This window comes from Osmerus mordax, chromosome 19 (assembly GCF_038355195.1).
Source record: "Osmerus mordax isolate fOsmMor3 chromosome 19, fOsmMor3.pri, whole genome shotgun sequence".
Taxonomy (NCBI): Eukaryota; Metazoa; Chordata; class Actinopteri; order Osmeriformes; family Osmeridae; genus Osmerus; species Osmerus mordax.
This window is the reverse complement of record NC_090068.1, coordinates 13,679,763-13,699,295: the sequence shown is the minus strand read 5'-3', so window position 1 is coordinate 13,699,295 and position 19,533 is coordinate 13,679,763. Positions and strand designations below refer to the sequence as shown.

Sequence of the window (19,533 nt, the reverse complement as noted above, 5' to 3'; positions counted from 1 at the left end):
TTAAAAAACGTCTCCCCTCATTTCCGTCAAAGCCCCCCCTGCTTGTGGAGATGTGGAGTTGCGAGCCTGTGGTCTCATTGTGATGTGAGCTGGCGGAGCGACGCCCCCCCCTCCCCCTCCAGGTCTCGGGCTCCCAGGGTGCAGCTGGTCCTGGGGATTTAAAGGTCGTCCTTAATATCATTGCCAAGCCTGAGTGTGCTGTAATCTGGTGGCAGCGCTGAAATCTCCGCTCCAGCCCCTCAGCTTAATTTGGCAGCAGGCTGGTCAGCTGTGGCTGATCTGATGGGGCAGGCTGTGGTCGAGGCTGCTCCCCCTGCCCCGCTCTGATGGGGCAGGCTGTGGTCGAGGCTGCTCCCCCGCCCCACTCTGATGGGGCAGACTGTGGTCGAGGCTGCTCCCCCGCCCCACTCTGATGGGGCAGACTGTGGTCGAGGCTGCTCCCCCTGCCCCACTCTGATGGGGCAGGCTGTGGTCGAGGCTGCTTCCCCCGCCTCACTCTGATGGGGCAGGCTGTGGTCGAGGCTGCTCTCCCGCCCCGATCTGCAACCACTGGGCCTTCCCTCCCAACACCAGAATGTCGACATTAGGAAGCAGAAAACAAATCACTTCCCTCTCCAGAATCTCCACAGTAGCTGATACCATCAGTCTAAAAAGAACTGGATGATTATGGATCTATTTTAACTGTTATTTTATTTATTAGGATATCTGATTGTATAATGTACACTATAGCAATACTTTGGTGAATACGACATGTATGATTAACAACCGTCTTTGTTTTTGATGGAAGTGAAATGTAGGTTGAGCAGCCAAGCTTTGCGTGTCCCCTGAGTGGTTATTCTGTGAGGGTCAGTTAGGAGCAGGACCCTCATCTCAGCAGAGTGAATCCCTCTGGGTCCTGTCAGGGTGTCTGCCCCACTCCTCCCTGCGCTCATCTGGGAGTTGAGTTCACAACGACCCATTTTATCCCTTAAGCCGATCGAGCCGATCGCTCATCGAGGCCTTTTAAAGACGCTCCTCTGTTTGTTTTGGCCTGTTTGCTCCACGGCTTCACCCTGCTGCTCGTCTCTGGGTTTAGAGAGGCAGGGGAGGGTCCTGTCAGACGCAGGGGAGGGTCCTCTCAGCGCTGACGCAGATTACCTGCTCGCCTGTCAGAGGGGGCGTGGCTCAGACATGTCACTGTGGATTTGGGGCAAAGATGCCGCTCCTATTTAAGCTGTGAGGAGAATCATGCTACTGTCATGACTTGGCCTTTGCGATCCATTTTGCATGGGCTGTATTTGGTTAAGTACGAGCCTCTGGCAAACATGTCAGTGTGTGTGATTTATATGAATATGTTGTATGTATGTGTGGATTCATGCATACATGATTATCTCCTCTGTACAGCCTGTTATTGCTCAATGAACAGATGTAACCCTACTGGGTCGTGTACATTATACTCTATGTCCCCATTCCTTATTGACATGTTAAAGAAAACATGAGGAAAATCAGCCGTGTGTGTTTAATCTAGTTCTGGATTGTGAAGCCAAACTGAGGACGGAGTCTGAGTTCAGGACTGTTTCCGCCTCATTTAGCCAGTTTGTGTATACGTGTTCTGTTTATGTTCAGAAATGTACCCAGAGACGCCCGATGTTTTCCTCACAGTACATACTTCCAGTTAGCGTTGTGTTTTCTTCACACAAAGGAAAATTGCAACAACTTCAAATGACAGTTACTGTGTTTATGTAGAGAAGAAACACTCTGCATTTCAGTGGATACTTGTGGGGACAAGCCAGTCCTAGAAAATCTCATGAAAACAAATAACTTAAGAACCGTACTCACAATAAAAGAAAAAAAAAAAAAATTCTGCAACAAAATACTTTATTGCAAAATGGAAGATTATCTCTAGGCGTTTGCGCGGGTATAACTCGCTAGACAGTGTGTGTCTGGACTCCTGTCCACCTGAGGGGATAAGAGGAAGGTAGAGGAGTAAACATGCTCGAGTTAATTTGAGGTGCTAAAGGAGAAACCAACAAGCATCCGTACGTTTTGTTTTACGGTCGTGGCAGACCCCTCCCCCCAACCCACACACGGCAGGACAGAGGGCCTGGTCTTGGCAAATTAATGATGTGATAATGCCAGTTCTCCTCCCGGTGGTAGAGCCCCACACAGCCATGCCATGATTCAAGCAGAAAGGCTCAAGCTTTCTCAAGGGGATTTTTATAATTGGTGTGTTTTTCTCAGGGTAGATTTAAGTCATTTTTATTTCAACTTCAGAAAATTAACAAGAATTCCCGTTTCTCCCATTTGATGTATGCGTTTACCTTTTCAGATTTGTTAAATTCATCTTCAATGAAAGTAAACTATACTCCGCATACTGTTTTCATTTTTATATAATTATTTATTTAGTCTTGGAAAAAAAATATCTTACGGCCTGTGGAAAAGTAGTGAAAAGGCAGGAATAAAGATTTCCAGAGTCCACTGAAACAGATATACATTTTTCTTAACTTCTACTTGTTCAAATAAGTAATTTACTTCTGAAGAAAATCGTTTTCCCACAGTTTCAAGGTTTGTATAGTGACTGGGATTTTCGAATACGGATGATAAATACTTGTGTGTTATTGCTTCACAAGGAACCAAGCTAATATCTCACTGTGAACCCCTCTACGTTGTGAAATATGAACCCAAGTTCCCCTGAAAACAGAAGTTCATTTCAGCAGCTGTGTGTGAGATGGAAGTGATGATGACCTGGTCCTCACACCCTGTTTCATATCCTGTGCTGAAGGATGTTTTCACAGTTCAAAGGTTGATCTTGGTATGCTGAGGCCAACTAAGTCTGCCGGCCAGGGGCTCCTCAGCTCTTCCCCAGAGAGCTGCTAGTCCAAACAAACGCATCTCTACTGTGCACATCAGTAACGACCAGTGGGTCTCAGGCAGCTACACAGACCCATAAAGAGCTTAATTTCCTTATCTCATCATAAAAGTGTGTGTCATACAGCACCCTTTTCCAGAGCACAATAAAACCCTGCGATAGGGTGAGGAGTGGCCCATGTTAGGAGGTCTCGGTTGGATAGAGTTGTCTGTCTGCCTCGCGGGCACGGGGGCATGCCCACGTTGTGCATGGTGACTCGCTTGGCGCCTGGCACGTCTCCCAGGCGAAGGCATCTTAATAGTCGTGACATCATTGGGGGCAGCACTCCTTCTCACTGCCCGCCCTCCGTCTGAGAGGGCGTTAAGGATCCATACAGAAAACTAAAACACAATTTGTTCCCTGGGTTAAGTGTGGCTATTGATCGCTCCAGGGTTGTCCTGGGTTTTTTCTTCACATCCATTCTCCATTCGTCAAGCGCTTTAAACTAACAAGACAAGCCCCTGTCTGATGAGTCTCCCTCTTGCCAAAATGAGTTATAAAGTGTTACGATAATCTGAACAGATTCTATCTGAGGAATTCAGAGCTTTTGATACAAACCCCCGACTCCCAGAAAACATGGACAGTCTGCTACATAATTAACGCAATCAGAGAAGACTAATGAAGTGTATCTTGGGTTTTCCTTCTGGAGTTGATCTGAACCCTTGACGGTCAGGTTGTCACTTTTATTCAAATCCAACAGCAGTTTGTCTCGAGTTTCTCCCAGACAAAGCTGTAGTCTCTCTTTGAGATAGTGGCTAAATAGAGTAGCTGAATACGTGATTGGGTGTGAGACATGAGGGAGACTAGCAGGTAATGTAATCAGCTGAGGTCAGCAGGTAGAGGAGGAGAGCCTGACTCTTTCTCCTCTCCCTCGGTGCGATAGTGTCACTGCTTTCCAAGCCTGTTACCTGATGAATAATGTTCTATTCAAGTGTCTTAAACAGGAATGCCGTAGCTGCCTGTGAATTATTAATAAACTGAATGTAAAGCCTTTTCAAGCCTTGTTTTTTGTGTGTTTAATTCACTCTCTTTTAATTGTAGACTCTTTCAGACAAACATCCCAGTCTCTCACTCTCTTCTCCATGGGACCAGCTATATAATCACAAACTCATCCCTAAAGATATTCATGAACCCGCTTTTGTGTGCGTCTTGTCTACTAATGGCATCCTTGACAAATGCAAAACAAAACGAGGATAAAGAGAGTAATTATGCCCCCCTCCTGGCCTCTGGGGTGCTGGGGTACCTATGCTGGAGAGGAGCCATGGCCCTATTCTCAGCAGCCCCCTGACGCTGGGCAGAGCTCCTCTGAGAAGCCCCTTGGTTCTCCTGGAGAGGGACCTTATTAGTCAAACACTCTCCTACATGGAAACTCATTCATGACTCTTAATGAGGATCTGGAAGGGAGGTGCTGTTCCTTCAGGAGGTGGTGAGGGGGGAGGATGGAGCAGGGCAAGCAGCGGAGGTGACCCACCCAGGGATCAGCTCTCAAAGGACTCAGATGGGCCTGGGCGGGGCACGGTCTCTCCTCAGCATGGACACGCCCCTCTCGCCTGTGGGCTGAAAGCCTCTTCAAGACCCTGATCCACATTCACACTCCTGGCCTTTCTCTCCGGGTCAGCCCTGTTTCTGTGACTTGAGTCCTTGGGAAGCAGGGAGGAGGGAGCCATCACAGGGGTACAGAGACCCTGTTGGCCTGGCCTCACCCTCCCTCTCCCTCTCCCCTCCTCACCCTCCTCTGGCCCCCACGATGGATGCTGATGGGAAGGACAGCCCCTCCGATAAGGGCTTTAGGCCACTGTGCCACCCAGTCTCTAATTACAAGGCATGCCCAAAGAGAAAGCTAAGCCCTTGGCATTTGCAGCTTGCCATAATTGCTTTTGGCATAACTTGCCTTGCCAAATGTTTGGTACGTTTCTTCAGCAAAAAAAGAAAAACGAAAGAACAAAAACCTCTTTAAGCTTTGGGGAGGGAGGGTGAGAGGTGGGTTAGAAATGTGATTACCACATAAAAATGTTGGACTGTGCAGCTACCTCTCCACGTGTATGATTACAGGAGTGTTTTGAAAGCCACCATATTCCCGTGGGATCAGATTACTATCACAGCCTTGTCTTAGTAAGCAGAGAGCCCTCTCAAAGTTTTTTTTATTCCTCCATTTCCTTCTCTGTATACAGATGTGAGAAACACAGAGCCTCGTATTCATACATTGTTGGTGTCTAAGATACAGCTCAAACTGCTGTTTCCATGGACTCAAAACCTGCTGTAGGAATCAACCAGAACATTTACATTACAATCCCTTACCTGGTGCTTGTGATAAGATTGCTTGTAACCGTGCATGCGATGCGCTGCCCAGTTTTAGACTTTATGCAGGAAGCTCTGTTAACCAAGCCCTCTATTTAATTCTCCAGTGTCTGTGTGTGTGTGTGTGTGTGTGTGTGTGGATATCAATTTTTTTTTTCTCTACCCATGAACAAACAAATCAAAAGCATACATTAATTCTGAGGGGTTGTAATTATAATTAACGTTCCATTTCCTGTCTCTCCCATCACAGCGACATCGAACGGGACCCTGGAGGGACTGGAGAACCGAGAAGGAGGCGTCTGCGACACCCTATCCATGAAGATCGTCATGAAAGTGGGCCAGGGTGAGTCTGCTTCTGCACACAGCTTGGCTGGAATGTAGGAAAAGCAGTAAAATGGCGTCACAAAAGAGCCAGGCAGGATGTGTGTATGGATGAGCGATAATGAAAGCTTTGTTTGAGTACTGTCAAGACTGCAGCGCTAGAAAAACGTTTCATGAGCTATTGTTCACGAAGCCAGACGCCCGGGCGTGGGTTTTTACTGTGGACGCACCACTCCAGAGCTCAGTCTGTGGAAAGTCTCCCAGTGACTTCATCTCTCGTAAAGTAAAGGCTTCAGACATCACAAAATACTGTGTTCTCCACTGTTGGGTAGAGTGAAAAGGGAGGAAGGCGTTTCTGTAAACACAGAGAGAGACACTTTCTCTCACATACCAGCGTTCTCAGTATAAGAGGCTGTGGAAAGATCTTAAACATTCCAGAACCGTTCACAGTTTAGCTCTTTTTCTGGGTGACTCGGGGTGAACGGAACTGCATCACTGACAACTAGTCGCTCACTGAAACGCGTTTAAACCCTGTCTCTCACACACCGCCGCAAACTCAAAACAAGCGTTGACAGTATTAGCCGAATTAACTAGCAGCTCCAAGTGCTCCTTAGCTGAATGTCAGAGTGCTGAGATAAATAGGTCAGGAGTTCCAAGGCGTTCTCAGTCATGTCATCTGTCTAATCTGCCATGGCGTGCCCTGTATAGCTTTATAAATAACACTGTGCAGCATGTATATACATTTGTCTCAATAAATTACCAAGCTGACAGTGGATTACGAGGCAGACGCAAAAGCATTCCAGCAGAAATCGATGTGATGAAGGCATAGAGACATACATGGCATGCACAATCATCCTGCTGGAACTAATGAGACCAGCGGAAAAATCTGTTGATCTCCATGTAGATACCATCATTCATCATGGTCTCTCCTCCTCTGCTTAACCTCTGGTTAATATACTAACCGTCTCGCCGGGGCTGTGAGAAGGCGTTTGCTTGGCCCACAGACCTCATGCGAGGAGTGTCAGGGCCACTCCCAATCCCTCCCTAGTCCTGGTCCACACATACAAAACAAACAAATGACAAAAAGGACTGCCGATAAGACTCTCACAGCAGAGATAGCGTTGTTAGGGGATTATTTATATAGCTGTCTTGAGTTAATACATAGCGTAGCAGGCCTAACATTCCTTTTGTCTGTCCCAAGATTAGTTTGCGCAGAGTTCTGTGACACAGAGTGTCGTTATGTGGAGAACCAGGAGACGATGTGTAGATGATCTGGGTTGTTACCGTATCTGTCACGTGCAAGTAGATTCAGTTGGAACGGTTTATTACTTTAGGGTTTAGGACTATGATGTGATCGTGTCTGAGGTCAGGGTACATTGTGTTTGCCAAAGGATCGGGGCATATTCCCCGGCAGTGACTCATGGTGTTCTTTATCCTCGGAGAAACCACATGTTGCTTGAGGAAACAAGGAAACGTTGCATTCACGTCGAAACATCCGGAGCAAATTCCATCCTAACAAGCGAACAGTAGGAGAGGGGGATTGTTGGACAAAGGAGAGTCGTCTTTCACATTTCAGAGCTTTGTACTTAGTTGCATTTTTTAAATATATATTTTAGGGTCTTTTTCATGCTTTGTTGGACAGTACTTGGGTGGGGTGGTGGGACGGAACACACAGACACGGCCGTGCATTTCTCAAAGCTGCCGATGTAGATCAGATGATACAGCCGCCAGACACCACTGCAAACCGCCAACCTCATATATCAACCTGTGTGTGAACATCAGATAATATGCAATTATCAGCCACTCGTCCATGAAATGGGATGGTGAGGTGGTGAATGCTGGGTAGTCTACAAAGTCTGATGGGGAGGTGGTGAATGCTGGGTAGTCTACAAAGTCTGATGGGGAGGTGGTGAATGCTGGGTAGTCTACAAAGTCTGGTGGTGAGGTAGTGAATGCTGGGTAGTCTACAAAGTCTGGTGGTGAGGTAGTGAATGCTGGCTCGTCTTCAGGGTTCTGGTGGTGAGGTGGTGAATGCTGGCTAGTCTTCAGGGTTCTGGTGGTGAGGTGGTGAATGCTGGCTAGTCTTCAGGGTTCTGGTGGTGAGGTGGTGAATGCTGTGGCACTTCGCTGAGCAGTAAACACATCCCAATGATCAAACCAGCCTTTCAAATCAAATTTTTATTTGTATACCCCTTTTTACAAGCAGTGTCAAAGTGGGCACATACGCCCACAGAACTGCACCTAAACCAACCTAAACCCTCAAAGACAAGGCAAAACTCCCAGGAAAACTCAGAGAGAAGTGGAAGAAACCTTGTGAGGAGCAGTTGAGTGAGTGCTCCTCTCCTCCAGAGACGGTCTGTGACAGAGAGGTGCTGACCAGAGACAATCACACATCAAGAGTAGAGATTAAAAAATAAAACAAATGTGCGAATGGATGGTGAAACACAGATATCCAGAGTTCTGAATCAGCAGAGTTTGAATTTGAGCGGTCATGTTACTCCCTCAGGGGGAATGCTCCTCTTTAGAGGTAGGAGACACCCTGCTGTGCTGAGGCCGACATCCACACAGCGTGGAAAACATCAGGCAGATCCTCAAGATTAAAAGCCCATGTTAGAAATAAAAGAATTTCACAGTTAAAACTGTGTACCTGCACCAGTAAGTTATGCAATCTTTTACAGGGGGGAAAAAGTAACACCCTTTTTTTCAAAGTGAATTTAAGTCAAACACACACTGGATAGGCTTCCATCGATTTCCAGTTAAATGTAATTACCTTTAATATAGTTTCCTTATCGTCCATCTCAGACATGGCACAGGAGAAAATGAGTAATAGCTCTCTTGGCAGGGACATGTTTTTTCAAACTGGGTCTTAATTTGGCAAAGCGAAGACTGTTATAGTTGCTAAAACATTATACTTATTGGATTTAATAATCACATTGTCAGTTTTTAATTGAAATGAATTATAACAGCTAAGAAGAAAAAAAGTGAAGTTGACAGGAATCAATTTCTATTGCCCCTATTCCGCACCCCATTTGGAAGCTTTAGTGGAAAAAGATACTCGGGGTCATGAGCATTTGCAGATATCCACACTGGACTCCTAACCATGTTCACTTGTGTGATATTGCAGACCCTAACACGGTTCTACCAGACCCGGTGATCACAGAGCAGCCGAGACGAGAGGACAGCGGTGTGAAGGATACGCCCACCAGCCCGCCCAAGAAGAGGGACGGGGGGTTCGTGCAGCCTGGTAATAAAGGTGAGGATGCCCCCGGCTGGTCTGGAGGGGCCCCCGGCCCCCGTGCCCCCCCACGACCTGCTGCCTCTGTGCTCCACAGATCAGTATTAATGAAACCTACCACATCACAAGGTCACGCAGAGGCAACCTGAACCCTTTATGGCTGCCGCCTATAAACACGTATATTTAGACATGTACACAAACACACACACACTCGCGTATCATACACACAAACCATACACACACACACAAGAATGCTCCTTTTTTGGTTTGTGAAAGTTCCACTTTTTATCATGTTGAATAGTAATGTGAGTAGACATGGTACTCAAGTGCGGTAATGAAAAATTAAAACCATATCTGTTCGGCTGAGATCTGTTTGGAGATAAGATGAACTAGTCTGCTAAAGCCGTCGGTGTGGTTTTAAGCACATTTTAAATATACACAGTGTTCTTTTGCGTTTGTTTAGCTAGGTTTTCAGTCACCCGAGAAGTATGTTTTCTCAGAAGGCAGAGACTGCCGGAGTTTATATAGTTTTAAAAAGATGTTTGGACCCTTCGGTTCTAGATCTCCTTCAGGACAAAAATAAAAATCAGATGTACTGAAAAAGAAATCCCCTTCTCTCCGATCCTGGAGAACTGCCAAGTCTCTCAGTGTGAGGTATGCCTTCAATGCGAAGCCATTTTTTCTTGATGTGCGACGCTTTTTCTCGAGTTGCTGTCCTGCTCCTTACACTGCACCAGAAGGAAGGAGGTCTCCACCTTCACAGAAGGAAGGAGGTCTCCACCATCACAGCCTGTCGTCCTGGACAGCGGCGATCTTGTGTACCTGTTGTGACGAGGACTGTAAAAACTGGAGCTTGGTTTATCTCGCTGGTCTGCTCGACCCTACAGCTGAACGCTGGACAAACACAGAACTGATTCCAAGCCAATCAGGACAGCAGACAGAATATGCATGGAATTATGGTCCAAGCAGCCAGCGGGACTGAAATGATACGTTTCAGCTGACAAATATTTCAGCATGGAAACGTTTCGGGACACTTCGGGGAGGGCTTATTCTCCTGCTGAAGTGGAAGGCTTTAGCTACCTCATGCTTTGGCGAGGACCTTTTGTTGTGTTACAGCTTTACTTTTGACAGGAGCATAGATGCAATCTGCATTCGCTCAATATAGCAGAAATGCTTTCCCTGTGCCAATGAGTGGATCGATAGAAAGATGAAATGGTGTTTATCCTCAGTAGGAGGTAATACCGTTTTATAAAATGTGAATGCAAATCTTTTTACCGGCCCATTAAGCCCTTTGGAATCCAAGAGTGAGAAAAACACATTATAAATAACAGATATACTTATGACCAGAATCCAGATTAACCTGGGGGGAAAGATGGCCAGAATAGATTTCTATAAATTATTCAGGACATTCAAAAGTGTTGGCATGGCTCTACAGTTTGGTGCGAAGCTGAACATTAGAGCAGATATTATGGTATGAATAGTTTCACTGTTTCAAAATCAGTCAGAGGATCTGGAACAATACTAATGTTCCATGGTATGATAACGTGTCCTCGCTTATCAAACAGCAGGTGGTCTTAATTTTATTAACGTGTGGAAAACAAAAAGGTATTTTCTTGTCTCGACACACCTTGCACAAACGGTAAACCTAGACCAGAGACCAATAAACCTTTATTGACCTCGACACGTTCAGTATTTTTCCACAATTTTGTTTCTTCACTCACACTGCTAGATGTGTGGGGGAAATGAGCTTTGAATATATCCAGTTGATTGAGTGATCTTTAGGAACACTTTGGAGTCCATCTCTCTTTCCGGGTGAAAACCTGGCCTCTGATTTGACAGTGAAGTGTTGGGCCGGGAGCACAGCGACCAGCGATGTAGGGAACTATAAATAGTGGGGGACCACACAGGAAACAGGCATGCCACTCTAATTGGACTCAGTCCTCGTCCTCCGTCTCTAATGAGAGACTGGTGTTTTCTTTTCCCTCAGTGCCGGTAATATACATTTAAACAGTTTCTCTTCCTTACACCCCCCCTCCCATCCTTGTGGAGTTTGAACATATGGCTAAACATACACAGTTTAATCCTTCCCTCCTTCTCAGGATGAAGAGGTAAGCTATCATCTGTGGAAAACTGACACCCCCACATGTTCGCTGAGGCCACAGAGTCAGGACGCCTCTGGCTCGACCCACAGTAATATCTGGAGAAGCATGTTTTGTTTTCCTTTACAGTGAGCCAGTTTGCGTACTCGCAGGATTTAACCTCCTAACATGACAACATTAGAGTTCTGTGCCTGATCAGCAGTAGTGCCTCCATCTTAGAGGCTGCCTAGCAACCCCCCCCCCCCCCCCTCCACTAACAGATCCCCCTCCTCCCCCCACAGACACCATCAACCAGGAGAACAACTCCGCGGAGGGGATCTTCAGCTCCAAGCCGGCGCTGTTCGCAGCCATCGGAGCCGGATGCGTCATCTTCCTCCTCATCATCATCATCCTCATCGTCCTGCTGATCAAGCTGAGGAAGAGGAACAGGAAGCACACCCAGCAGAGGAACACGGCGCTGTCGCTCAGCACGCTCGCCAGCCCCAAGTGCTCCGGGAACGCCGGCTCGGAACCCAGCGACATTATCATCCCCTTAAGGACTACAGAAAACAACTACTGCCCTCACTACGAGAAGGTGAGCGGGGACTATGGACACCCGGTGTACATCGTCCAGGAGATGCCCCCTCAGAGCCCGGCCAACATCTACTACAAGGTCTGAGGCCAGCAGTGCTGTCAGCAGGACGCGTACTTGCAGGGGAAGATCATGGCCGACCTTTTAACTACCTTGTTCGTCTGATGTTGAGAGACACTTTTGATGTTCCAAACAGTGACACTAAAAACCGAAATGAGAAAAGGTTGTCATGGACGTAGTAGTTGAAACATTTTTGATGTTTCTCGATAGGCCAAAGGCAAGTTTCGGCGGGGTGGGGTGGGGGAGGGTGGGGGGGGGGCTGTCATCTTCTCTTCCTGCTCCTTGCTAGAATTACACACTTCCCCCCCAGTTTGCTATTCTATGTGTAGGATTGTAAGATGGTCAAGCCCATAGAGCGTCCTCTGCTCTGGCAGGACGAGTGGCAAACAGGGTTTGGATGAAAAGGACCTGGAAGAACAGCTGTCGCTTCTTCTAACGATGGAAGCGTCCGCTGCTCAGAGACATGAAAAGGCACAGTGCGGTGCTGTAGCATATCCTTCCCTTTCATAACAATGTGTTCTACCTGCACTATTGTTTTATTTTTGTTTGTTTTTTTCAGCTCCCCGTTCACCCCAATCTGCTCCTTCAACATTGTATTTCTTTTCTACTGAATATCTAGTTAATACATACTATAATATGGTAAATATTAATATTTTTACGTGTCCTTTAATGATTGATTTTGCCATCTGTAGGGGTTTTGATGGTTCATAAAGAGCCTGTTCTGTTAATAAAGTGAACACACATATGTCAACCTAGATCAAATAGTTTTGTTAAATACATGTCTTTCATTCTTCCCCCCCCTAGCTTGTCTGAACAGGCTAAGTCAGGTATGCAACTGTGAGTCAGCAATGTGCCTCACCCTGGATAAGAGTTAATGAAAGGTAAATAGCTCAATCGGAACGCCGGTGAGAGGTCATCATGAGTGAAATCAATTTAAAGAAAACATATAGGTTATGTTTCAAAATGACAGGTCACTTCTGTGTCTGAATCGCCTTGGGGATTTTTCATCGTAACTCCCTCCTCGTAAATCAGGCCCGCAGTTTTCCCTTCGGTGGAAAAGAAAAACAAGATCAAATTTGTATAAACCCGAAAAAAGTGTGGAAGCAATTAAGATGCTATCAGAAGGGCAGAACCTCTCACTCCCTGCTTGAGTTTTTTTTTACTCCCCAAAGAATCGGATGTTTTTTGCGGGAAAGATGTGTGCCCAACCGTTCGGTACAACGTTTTACCGACGGGAACTTCTTCCAGAGACAGTGAGACGTCTGGGTAGGGAGGTGTGCGAGTGTTAACCACAGTATCGTCCTGAATTCACAGTGCCTACTGAGGATCTTCCATGTGCCCTGAATGAAAAGTGTGAGAAAGTAATGTTCACCATGTGTGTTATGCATCTCCATAAAGATCCAGTCTGAGGAGAATGGATGATAATGGAAAGAGTGTTCGGCATTCATCTGCTGCCCCCGTTCTCCTCAGCCAGGTGTCAAGTGATGAAAACCAAACTTTTTCACATAGCACTGAAAAATAACTGCACAGACTTGTTACAGATATTTACTTTAACTACACTTATACTGTTGCGTAGTTAATTTAATGTCCGTCTCAAAATGATTTCAGTGCTACTTTTCTGTGTACATAATCTTAAGAAAAACGATAAGGAATCTAAAGTAATAAGAAGAGTTGTGTAGAACGACCTTCGATGCTGTCAGGAAAACGGATGTGAAGAAGAAGTAGGGCTGTCACTGTTGTTAGAGATGGAAATCCTTCCCTTTCTATCTCCGGATCAGGTGATTACTCTAGTACCAAATGTTTTCAATGTCACTCATCACAGATGTTTATTCTTTAATAGTTTATCTCAGTATACTGAATGGTCTCCCATTGTTGAGTCAAGTGTGTTGATTTTTGTTGATTTAGCAGATTTTTCGATTTCACTTATTTACTGTAGGTTACCCTGGCATATGTTTGGGATTATTTTAAATTATTAAAACTCTTAGCAGTATCAGCAGAATATGGTCTGCTTCTGCTTTGGCATAGTTTCACAAACTACAAATATGATGGATTCTCTACAAATATGATGGATTTGACTGTTGACATATTTGTGTACTTTCAAGGTTAAAGCAAATAGTTTGTTTTTTTGTTTACTTTGAAACATTCAACAGTGATTAGATAAACACATCCAGTTTCCTTCACCGTGTAGACACAGTTCTCATATGCAGAACTGAAAACAATCACAGGCCTCCATATCCATATGTCAGACTGAAGTTCATCCTAAAGGTTTAAAGTAATTACACTTCAATGGCTTGTTTATCATTTGTTTGATTTCTTATTTTATGGTAGTTCTATGGCCTGAAGTTATGTAAATATGTGAAAATGTTAAATTTAAAGGTTACGTTAAGAGACCCATTTTACGAACTTATGATTAGTTTTTTAGTGCAAAATTTTGTAAATAGATGTCTTTTTAAAAGACGTTTTGTATAAATCTAGATTTTTTTTTAATAAAGAAAAAAGTTATTACACAAATCTCATAACGCCGGTATCGAAGTGGCAGTTGGTAAAAAAAAAAGAAAGAAATTCCCTCAGATATTGTTCCCTTCGGTCCTTCAGTCTAAAACTTGGAGAATCTAGACATTCAATTCATTTTCCATGTGACCTAGTCACCACTGAGTTCCATGGAAACACTGTGCATAAAAAGAGTAGGGGGTCAACTCCTATACCCGACGCCCCACATGTATGTTTTAATCAAGGCGAAGGTACACAGTTTTCCTAAAACTAAACTAGAACTAATTGCCTTTTTCGCCGGGCTCCATGTGAATCACTGACATCAGAGCGGCGTCATGTGTTGTGACAGGCTGATGTGTGGTCGAACACAGCAGACTCCTTACTCTCTACTGGAGGAGAGGGGGGGGGAGGAGGAGGGGGGAGGAAGAGGGGGGGAGGAGGAGGAGGAGGGGGGAGAGGAGGGGGGGAGGAGGAGGGGGAGGAACGCCACACTTTAAGGCCTCTGCTGATCTTGCAACTTTGGGGAAATAAATGAAACCTCACTCCTCCATCAGGCCTCGAGGAGGACAGGAGACTCTCATGACCTCGCCAGATTATCCCAATATTATCCCTGCCTCAATCTAATGAGAAATCCCCATAACCTCCAGACACTCTGCTATCTTATACAGGGTTCCCCTCGCCTATGCTGTGTGTACTGGTTGTTCAAAGTGTAAGAGATATTACAGTGTTGCCCTGGCGATTTACTGTGAGGAAATGTGTGATTAAGTAACATGAAATATAGGTGTTGAAAAAAAAAAAAAAAAAGAAAAAAAAGAAGCTTTTTTAATATAGTGGTTTGTTTTACATATACAGCACAGCAAAGTAGTGGCTCAACTGTGTCACTGGTTTCTCAATGTTCCTGGTCTCAGCGTTATTGATCGTTGTTTTTCATCATGGCAGTGTTATTTTCAATGTACATGTAAGCAATCCCGATACGTTTATAGGTGTGTCTGCTCCATATTCATATATCTCTCCTTTCTTTCACTCGCAGCTTGAAGCTGGTTTCAACATAACCAGTTACAATGGAATGGAAATTCCATGAGCCAAGTTTTGAAATCCTGATATTGCATATTGATAAATAAACTTTTTTCCTATGGAATTTGTCTTGTTTTGTCTCTTATATGAGTAGACCCAACTTACAATTCCTCTTTTATATATGTGTATATATAAAGACGTGCAATTGTTTAACATTGTAAACACGAGTCTTATAAGAAGTATGTGAAATTTCATGCTGTTTTACATGATGACAATCTGAGATGCTCGCCACCACAAAGTACCTCAGGATCTTCCCTGAAGCAGCACTGTTCTTGACACGGCTCCACAGAGGAACATTCATCTTATTTTAGTCACCATGCGCCCCCCAGGTGTGTGGGTGAGGGCTGAGAAAAAGCGGTTACCTGGTACTGCTATTTCATCCTCCACTGCACCGTGGAGCTCATCACCAGGGAGAGCTGCACCTACAACCACACATCCAGTGATCCTCCTCTCATGGCAGGGGGTCAGAACCTGCGCATGTGTGTTCTGATCTCTCTCTAATGAAAGCCCACTTTCATAACGACCGGTCCTGCTGACCACTCTGATCTCAGTGACCCTGAGCCTCCCACAAGTCAATCGAACCTTCCCGGACTCAAAATTACTTTTAATTGGTTGGGTTCAGTTTTCTGTCTCATGCATTCAAGACTCTGCAAACACAGAACCCCCTGGACTCCTTCTGTAGTGTCTGCGAAAGTCATAGGCACCTTTCACACACACACATACACAAATATTATTTTATTTTTCAATCTTCTGCATTAGTGTCAGTATCAAAGAGCAATATTTAAATATTTTTTCAGTTTATTCTTTCAATTTCATTATTTCTGAAACATTCTGCTTTACTTTTGTTAATAATGTGTGCCTGAAACTTTGGCGCAGTACTTTTGTACATCACTCATCGCTTAAATCTTTACCAGGAGTGACAGCCAACAAGTCTGAAATGAGATTTCTCAGAGTCGACGACTTCCCTGCGGCATCCGGACTGGAAGGGACATCTTTTAGCCTTCAACATTATATTAAAATCATAATCAGGATGAACGGTTTTATGTACTCCATTTTCCAGATAGTGATGTCTGGACTGATTTATGAAGAATGCAGTGCAGTAGTTGACTGTTTGTGGTTTGGATCTGAATGGATCTTTCATGTCCCTCCTCTCTGTAATGCGGGCCCCCACCCCCTTTCGCGAAAACGGAAAAACTTTTTATTTCTTTCACATCTGAAACTCACAGAGCCCTTTTTGTGAGAGAGAGAGAGAGAGAGAGAGAGAGAGAGAGAGAGAGAGAGAGAGAGAGAGAGAGAAGATATCCCTGTTTGTGTGAAAGACAGACACGGAATTCAGCGATGTGTGAAAAGAGGGTGGAAGCAACCTGTTGTTGCTGCTCATCACCAGGTCATCACCAGGACCTCTACACTGCAACACCTTGATGCGCGTACGTGACCTCAGTTTCTGTCACCAAATGTACTGAAGGCTACAACATCCGTATCTCAGAGGGCTTGTATGTGTGGAACATCTTCTCAGAGCCAGTCAGGATTGGTAGCAAAGGCTCGTGTCCCAAAATTATTAAATAATAAGTTTCGTTAGAAGTACTGTGAGCGAAAATCCTGTCATGAATATTAAAAAGAGTCTGTCTCTATTTGCTTCGTGGAGTTTAAAAAAAAGTCACCTTTTCTAAAATGCTCTGGAGGAAACATAACTCCCTTGAAGGGGATTGAGCCTTAAATGCAGCTAACTTCAGGAACTTTACTCTCTCCATCTTGCAACTATAATTTGGCCCTTCAGGAGCTGCCAAGGAGGAAACTGATTGGCCGGCTCAGAGAAGCAGCTGACTCCCAATTGGATAAAAAGTTTTTACCTGTCATTCCCCTGGCTTCAATGTGAGGATGACAATAGAAAGATCCACAATTTATGCCTGGAAAACAGATCCCACAGAGGCATCTTCCTCAGGAGAGTCTGCGATTATGTAGCACTTGAAAGATTGCCGACTTACTATGGAAAGATTCAAAGACCTTGGGATTCTTCACAGAATATGGAAGCAAGCTCAACACAGTGTCCAAAATCTAACACAGTCTAAAATATAAGCTTTGAAACACCAGCGACGCAAGACAGCTGATTTATCTGTTTTGCAGAAAGAAATATTATATACAAACAATCTTACAGTGAGTTGGTGAAATCATAGTAGTAATAATGTAGCATTTGTGAAACTTGTTTCAGCGTAATCTAAACGCTGCTAGATCAGAATCAGAATGAGATTTATTCGCCATGAAAGTTTGCACAGACAAGGAATTTGCTTTGGCAGGAAGATGCATACAATAAACATATAGGGACCTAAAATTTAAATATGTGGACTATCTATACTAAGGGTACATAAACTAGCAGTACTAAGTGGAATTAGAATTAAATAAAATATACAATAAAATATAATATATAGATTGTAATATATGTTTGTTATTTACATTCACATACTACCATGCCTGCTCTCTGGTTTCCATGAATCAAAACCAACTGTCCTATGTCTGTGATATACAGTTAGTTTTTCCCTTTGTCTTTGATGAGTACCTCAGACAGACAAGGAAACAGATAGATGTGGTTCCTGGGGAGGGAACGCTCTCTTTCAGGGATGACCTTAAGCAACAAATGTATTACCGCTCAACGTTTTCAGCAGTAAATGTCATGACACTGCCAGCCAAGATAACACTCTACCCACAAATTCTGGTTATCTAGCATGTGCTGTCAGACCAGTGCTCAAATTCACAGTGAAATTACTTTTCTAGGCCAAGTTTATGTGGCAGACACTCCGCACTGCATCTTAATGTCAGGAGGAAGTAGTCCCCCTTCTTTCTTTGCGAGAGGCACTGTTTGATCTCCCACATCACTGTGGAGTCTCATGCATATCATGAATGTTTGTGCTGCGACCGAAACGGAAAATAAACCAGTCTGGAACATGAAAATAGCCCCCTCTTCTCCACCTCTCCTCCACCTGTCCTCCACCTCACCTCCACCTCTCCTCCACCTCACCTCCAACTCTCCTCCACCTCACCTCACCTCCACCTCTCCTCCACCTCACCTCTCCTCCACCTCTCCTCCACCTCTCCTCCACCTGTCCTCCTCCACCTCACCTCTCCTCCACCTCACCTCCACCTCTCCTCCACCTCACCTCCACCTCTCCTCCACCTCTCCTTCACCTCACCTCTCCTCCACCTCACCTCCAACTCTCCTCCACCTCACCTCACCTCTCCTTCACCTCTCCTCCACCTCATCTCTCCTCCACCTCTCCTCCACCTCACTTCTCCTCCACCTCACCTCCACTTCTCCTCCACCTCACTTCTACCTCTCCTCCACCTCTCCTCCATCTCCCTTCACCTCCACCTTTTCCTCCACCTCTCCTTCACGTCACCTCCACCGCTAATAAATAATCTTAATCACTTACATTACGATTTTTACTTTGTTGCAATTGCCCAAAATGTCAGTCATATGGTGGTAAGGTATCTGTACGGTAGGCTCCAGCAGACTCGGACTGCAGGACACATGCAGGGATAAAGCCAGCTACCCTCCAAGGATTCACCTCACAGACCAGGGCAGTCGACTTAGTCACACAACAGGTGAGAGGCACAATTGAAGCTCAACCCAAAGCCTTCTCTTTCCTGGGTGAAATCCGATCCTCCTAGCTGTCTTCATCCAGGACAACACACTGGGCCTAGTCCAGCCACACACCAGAGATGGCAAAAGTACACACATCCTTCACTCAAGTAGAAGTACAGATACTCATGTTTAAAAAGAAAAGAGAGATTGATCATGCCACCAAATACAGAATAAAACGAAAGTAAAGAGTCTGGTTTGAAAATGTAAGAAGTAGAAAGTACAGATATTAGTGTAATAAAAAGATTTACATTTTTCAGAAAAATAAATAGTGAAGTAAAGTACTGATACCAGTCAAATCTACTTAACTACTGGATAAGAGCGTCTGCTAAATGACTAAATGTAAAGTACAGAAACAAAAAACAAGTTTTTGTACTTAATTACTTCCCATCTCTAAAACAAAGTAACAACGGTGTAATTACAGTGTAACAACAGTGTAGTAACAGCATAATAACAGTGTAATAACTACATATTAACAGTGTAATAACTACATAATAACAGTGTCGTTATATCCCATCTCTGCCCCACACACTTTTCATGCAGTGAAAATTCATCCTCCAGAGCAGATGAAACTTCTAAACGTGTGAAAGCTGGGTCAGCGTTCTCTTCAAGGAACAGGCAAGTACTCAGGTGCATGGCTGAAAGTTTGCATTTTTTCTGTCAACATAAAATCTTTTGCAGTTATGTCCTCGGGCCTTCAGTTAACTGCTACATGACAGGCTGCCTGAAAAATAACAAATTCAAAACACCAAAACAGGATTTTGAAAATGAGGAGACATGATACAGTCGGATATTAATTCTTAGGTCTGCTCGACAACGGAAACAGGTCGATAGAAAACACACCGTCTTTTGTTAATTACTGAC

The 19,533-nt window shown here is 44.6% G+C and overlaps 1 protein-coding gene across 1 annotated transcript in view; it reads left to right on the top strand.

Moving 5' to 3' along the window:
* efnb1 (ephrin-B1) overlaps window positions 1–11,719 on the top strand; it is a 41,127-nt gene extending 29,408 nt beyond the window's left edge. Inside the window, exons 3-5 of the mRNA XM_067257473.1 lie at window positions 5,436–5,528; window positions 8,631–8,759; window positions 11,122–11,719. Coding sequence (XP_067113574.1) covers window positions 5,436–5,528; window positions 8,631–8,759; window positions 11,122–11,498 — 599 coding nt within the window. The 3' untranslated portion in view covers window positions 11,499–11,719. The remainder of the gene's footprint in view (window positions 1–5,435; window positions 5,529–8,630; window positions 8,760–11,121) is intronic.
* The last annotated feature ends 7,814 nt before the right edge of the window (window positions 11,720–19,533 follow it).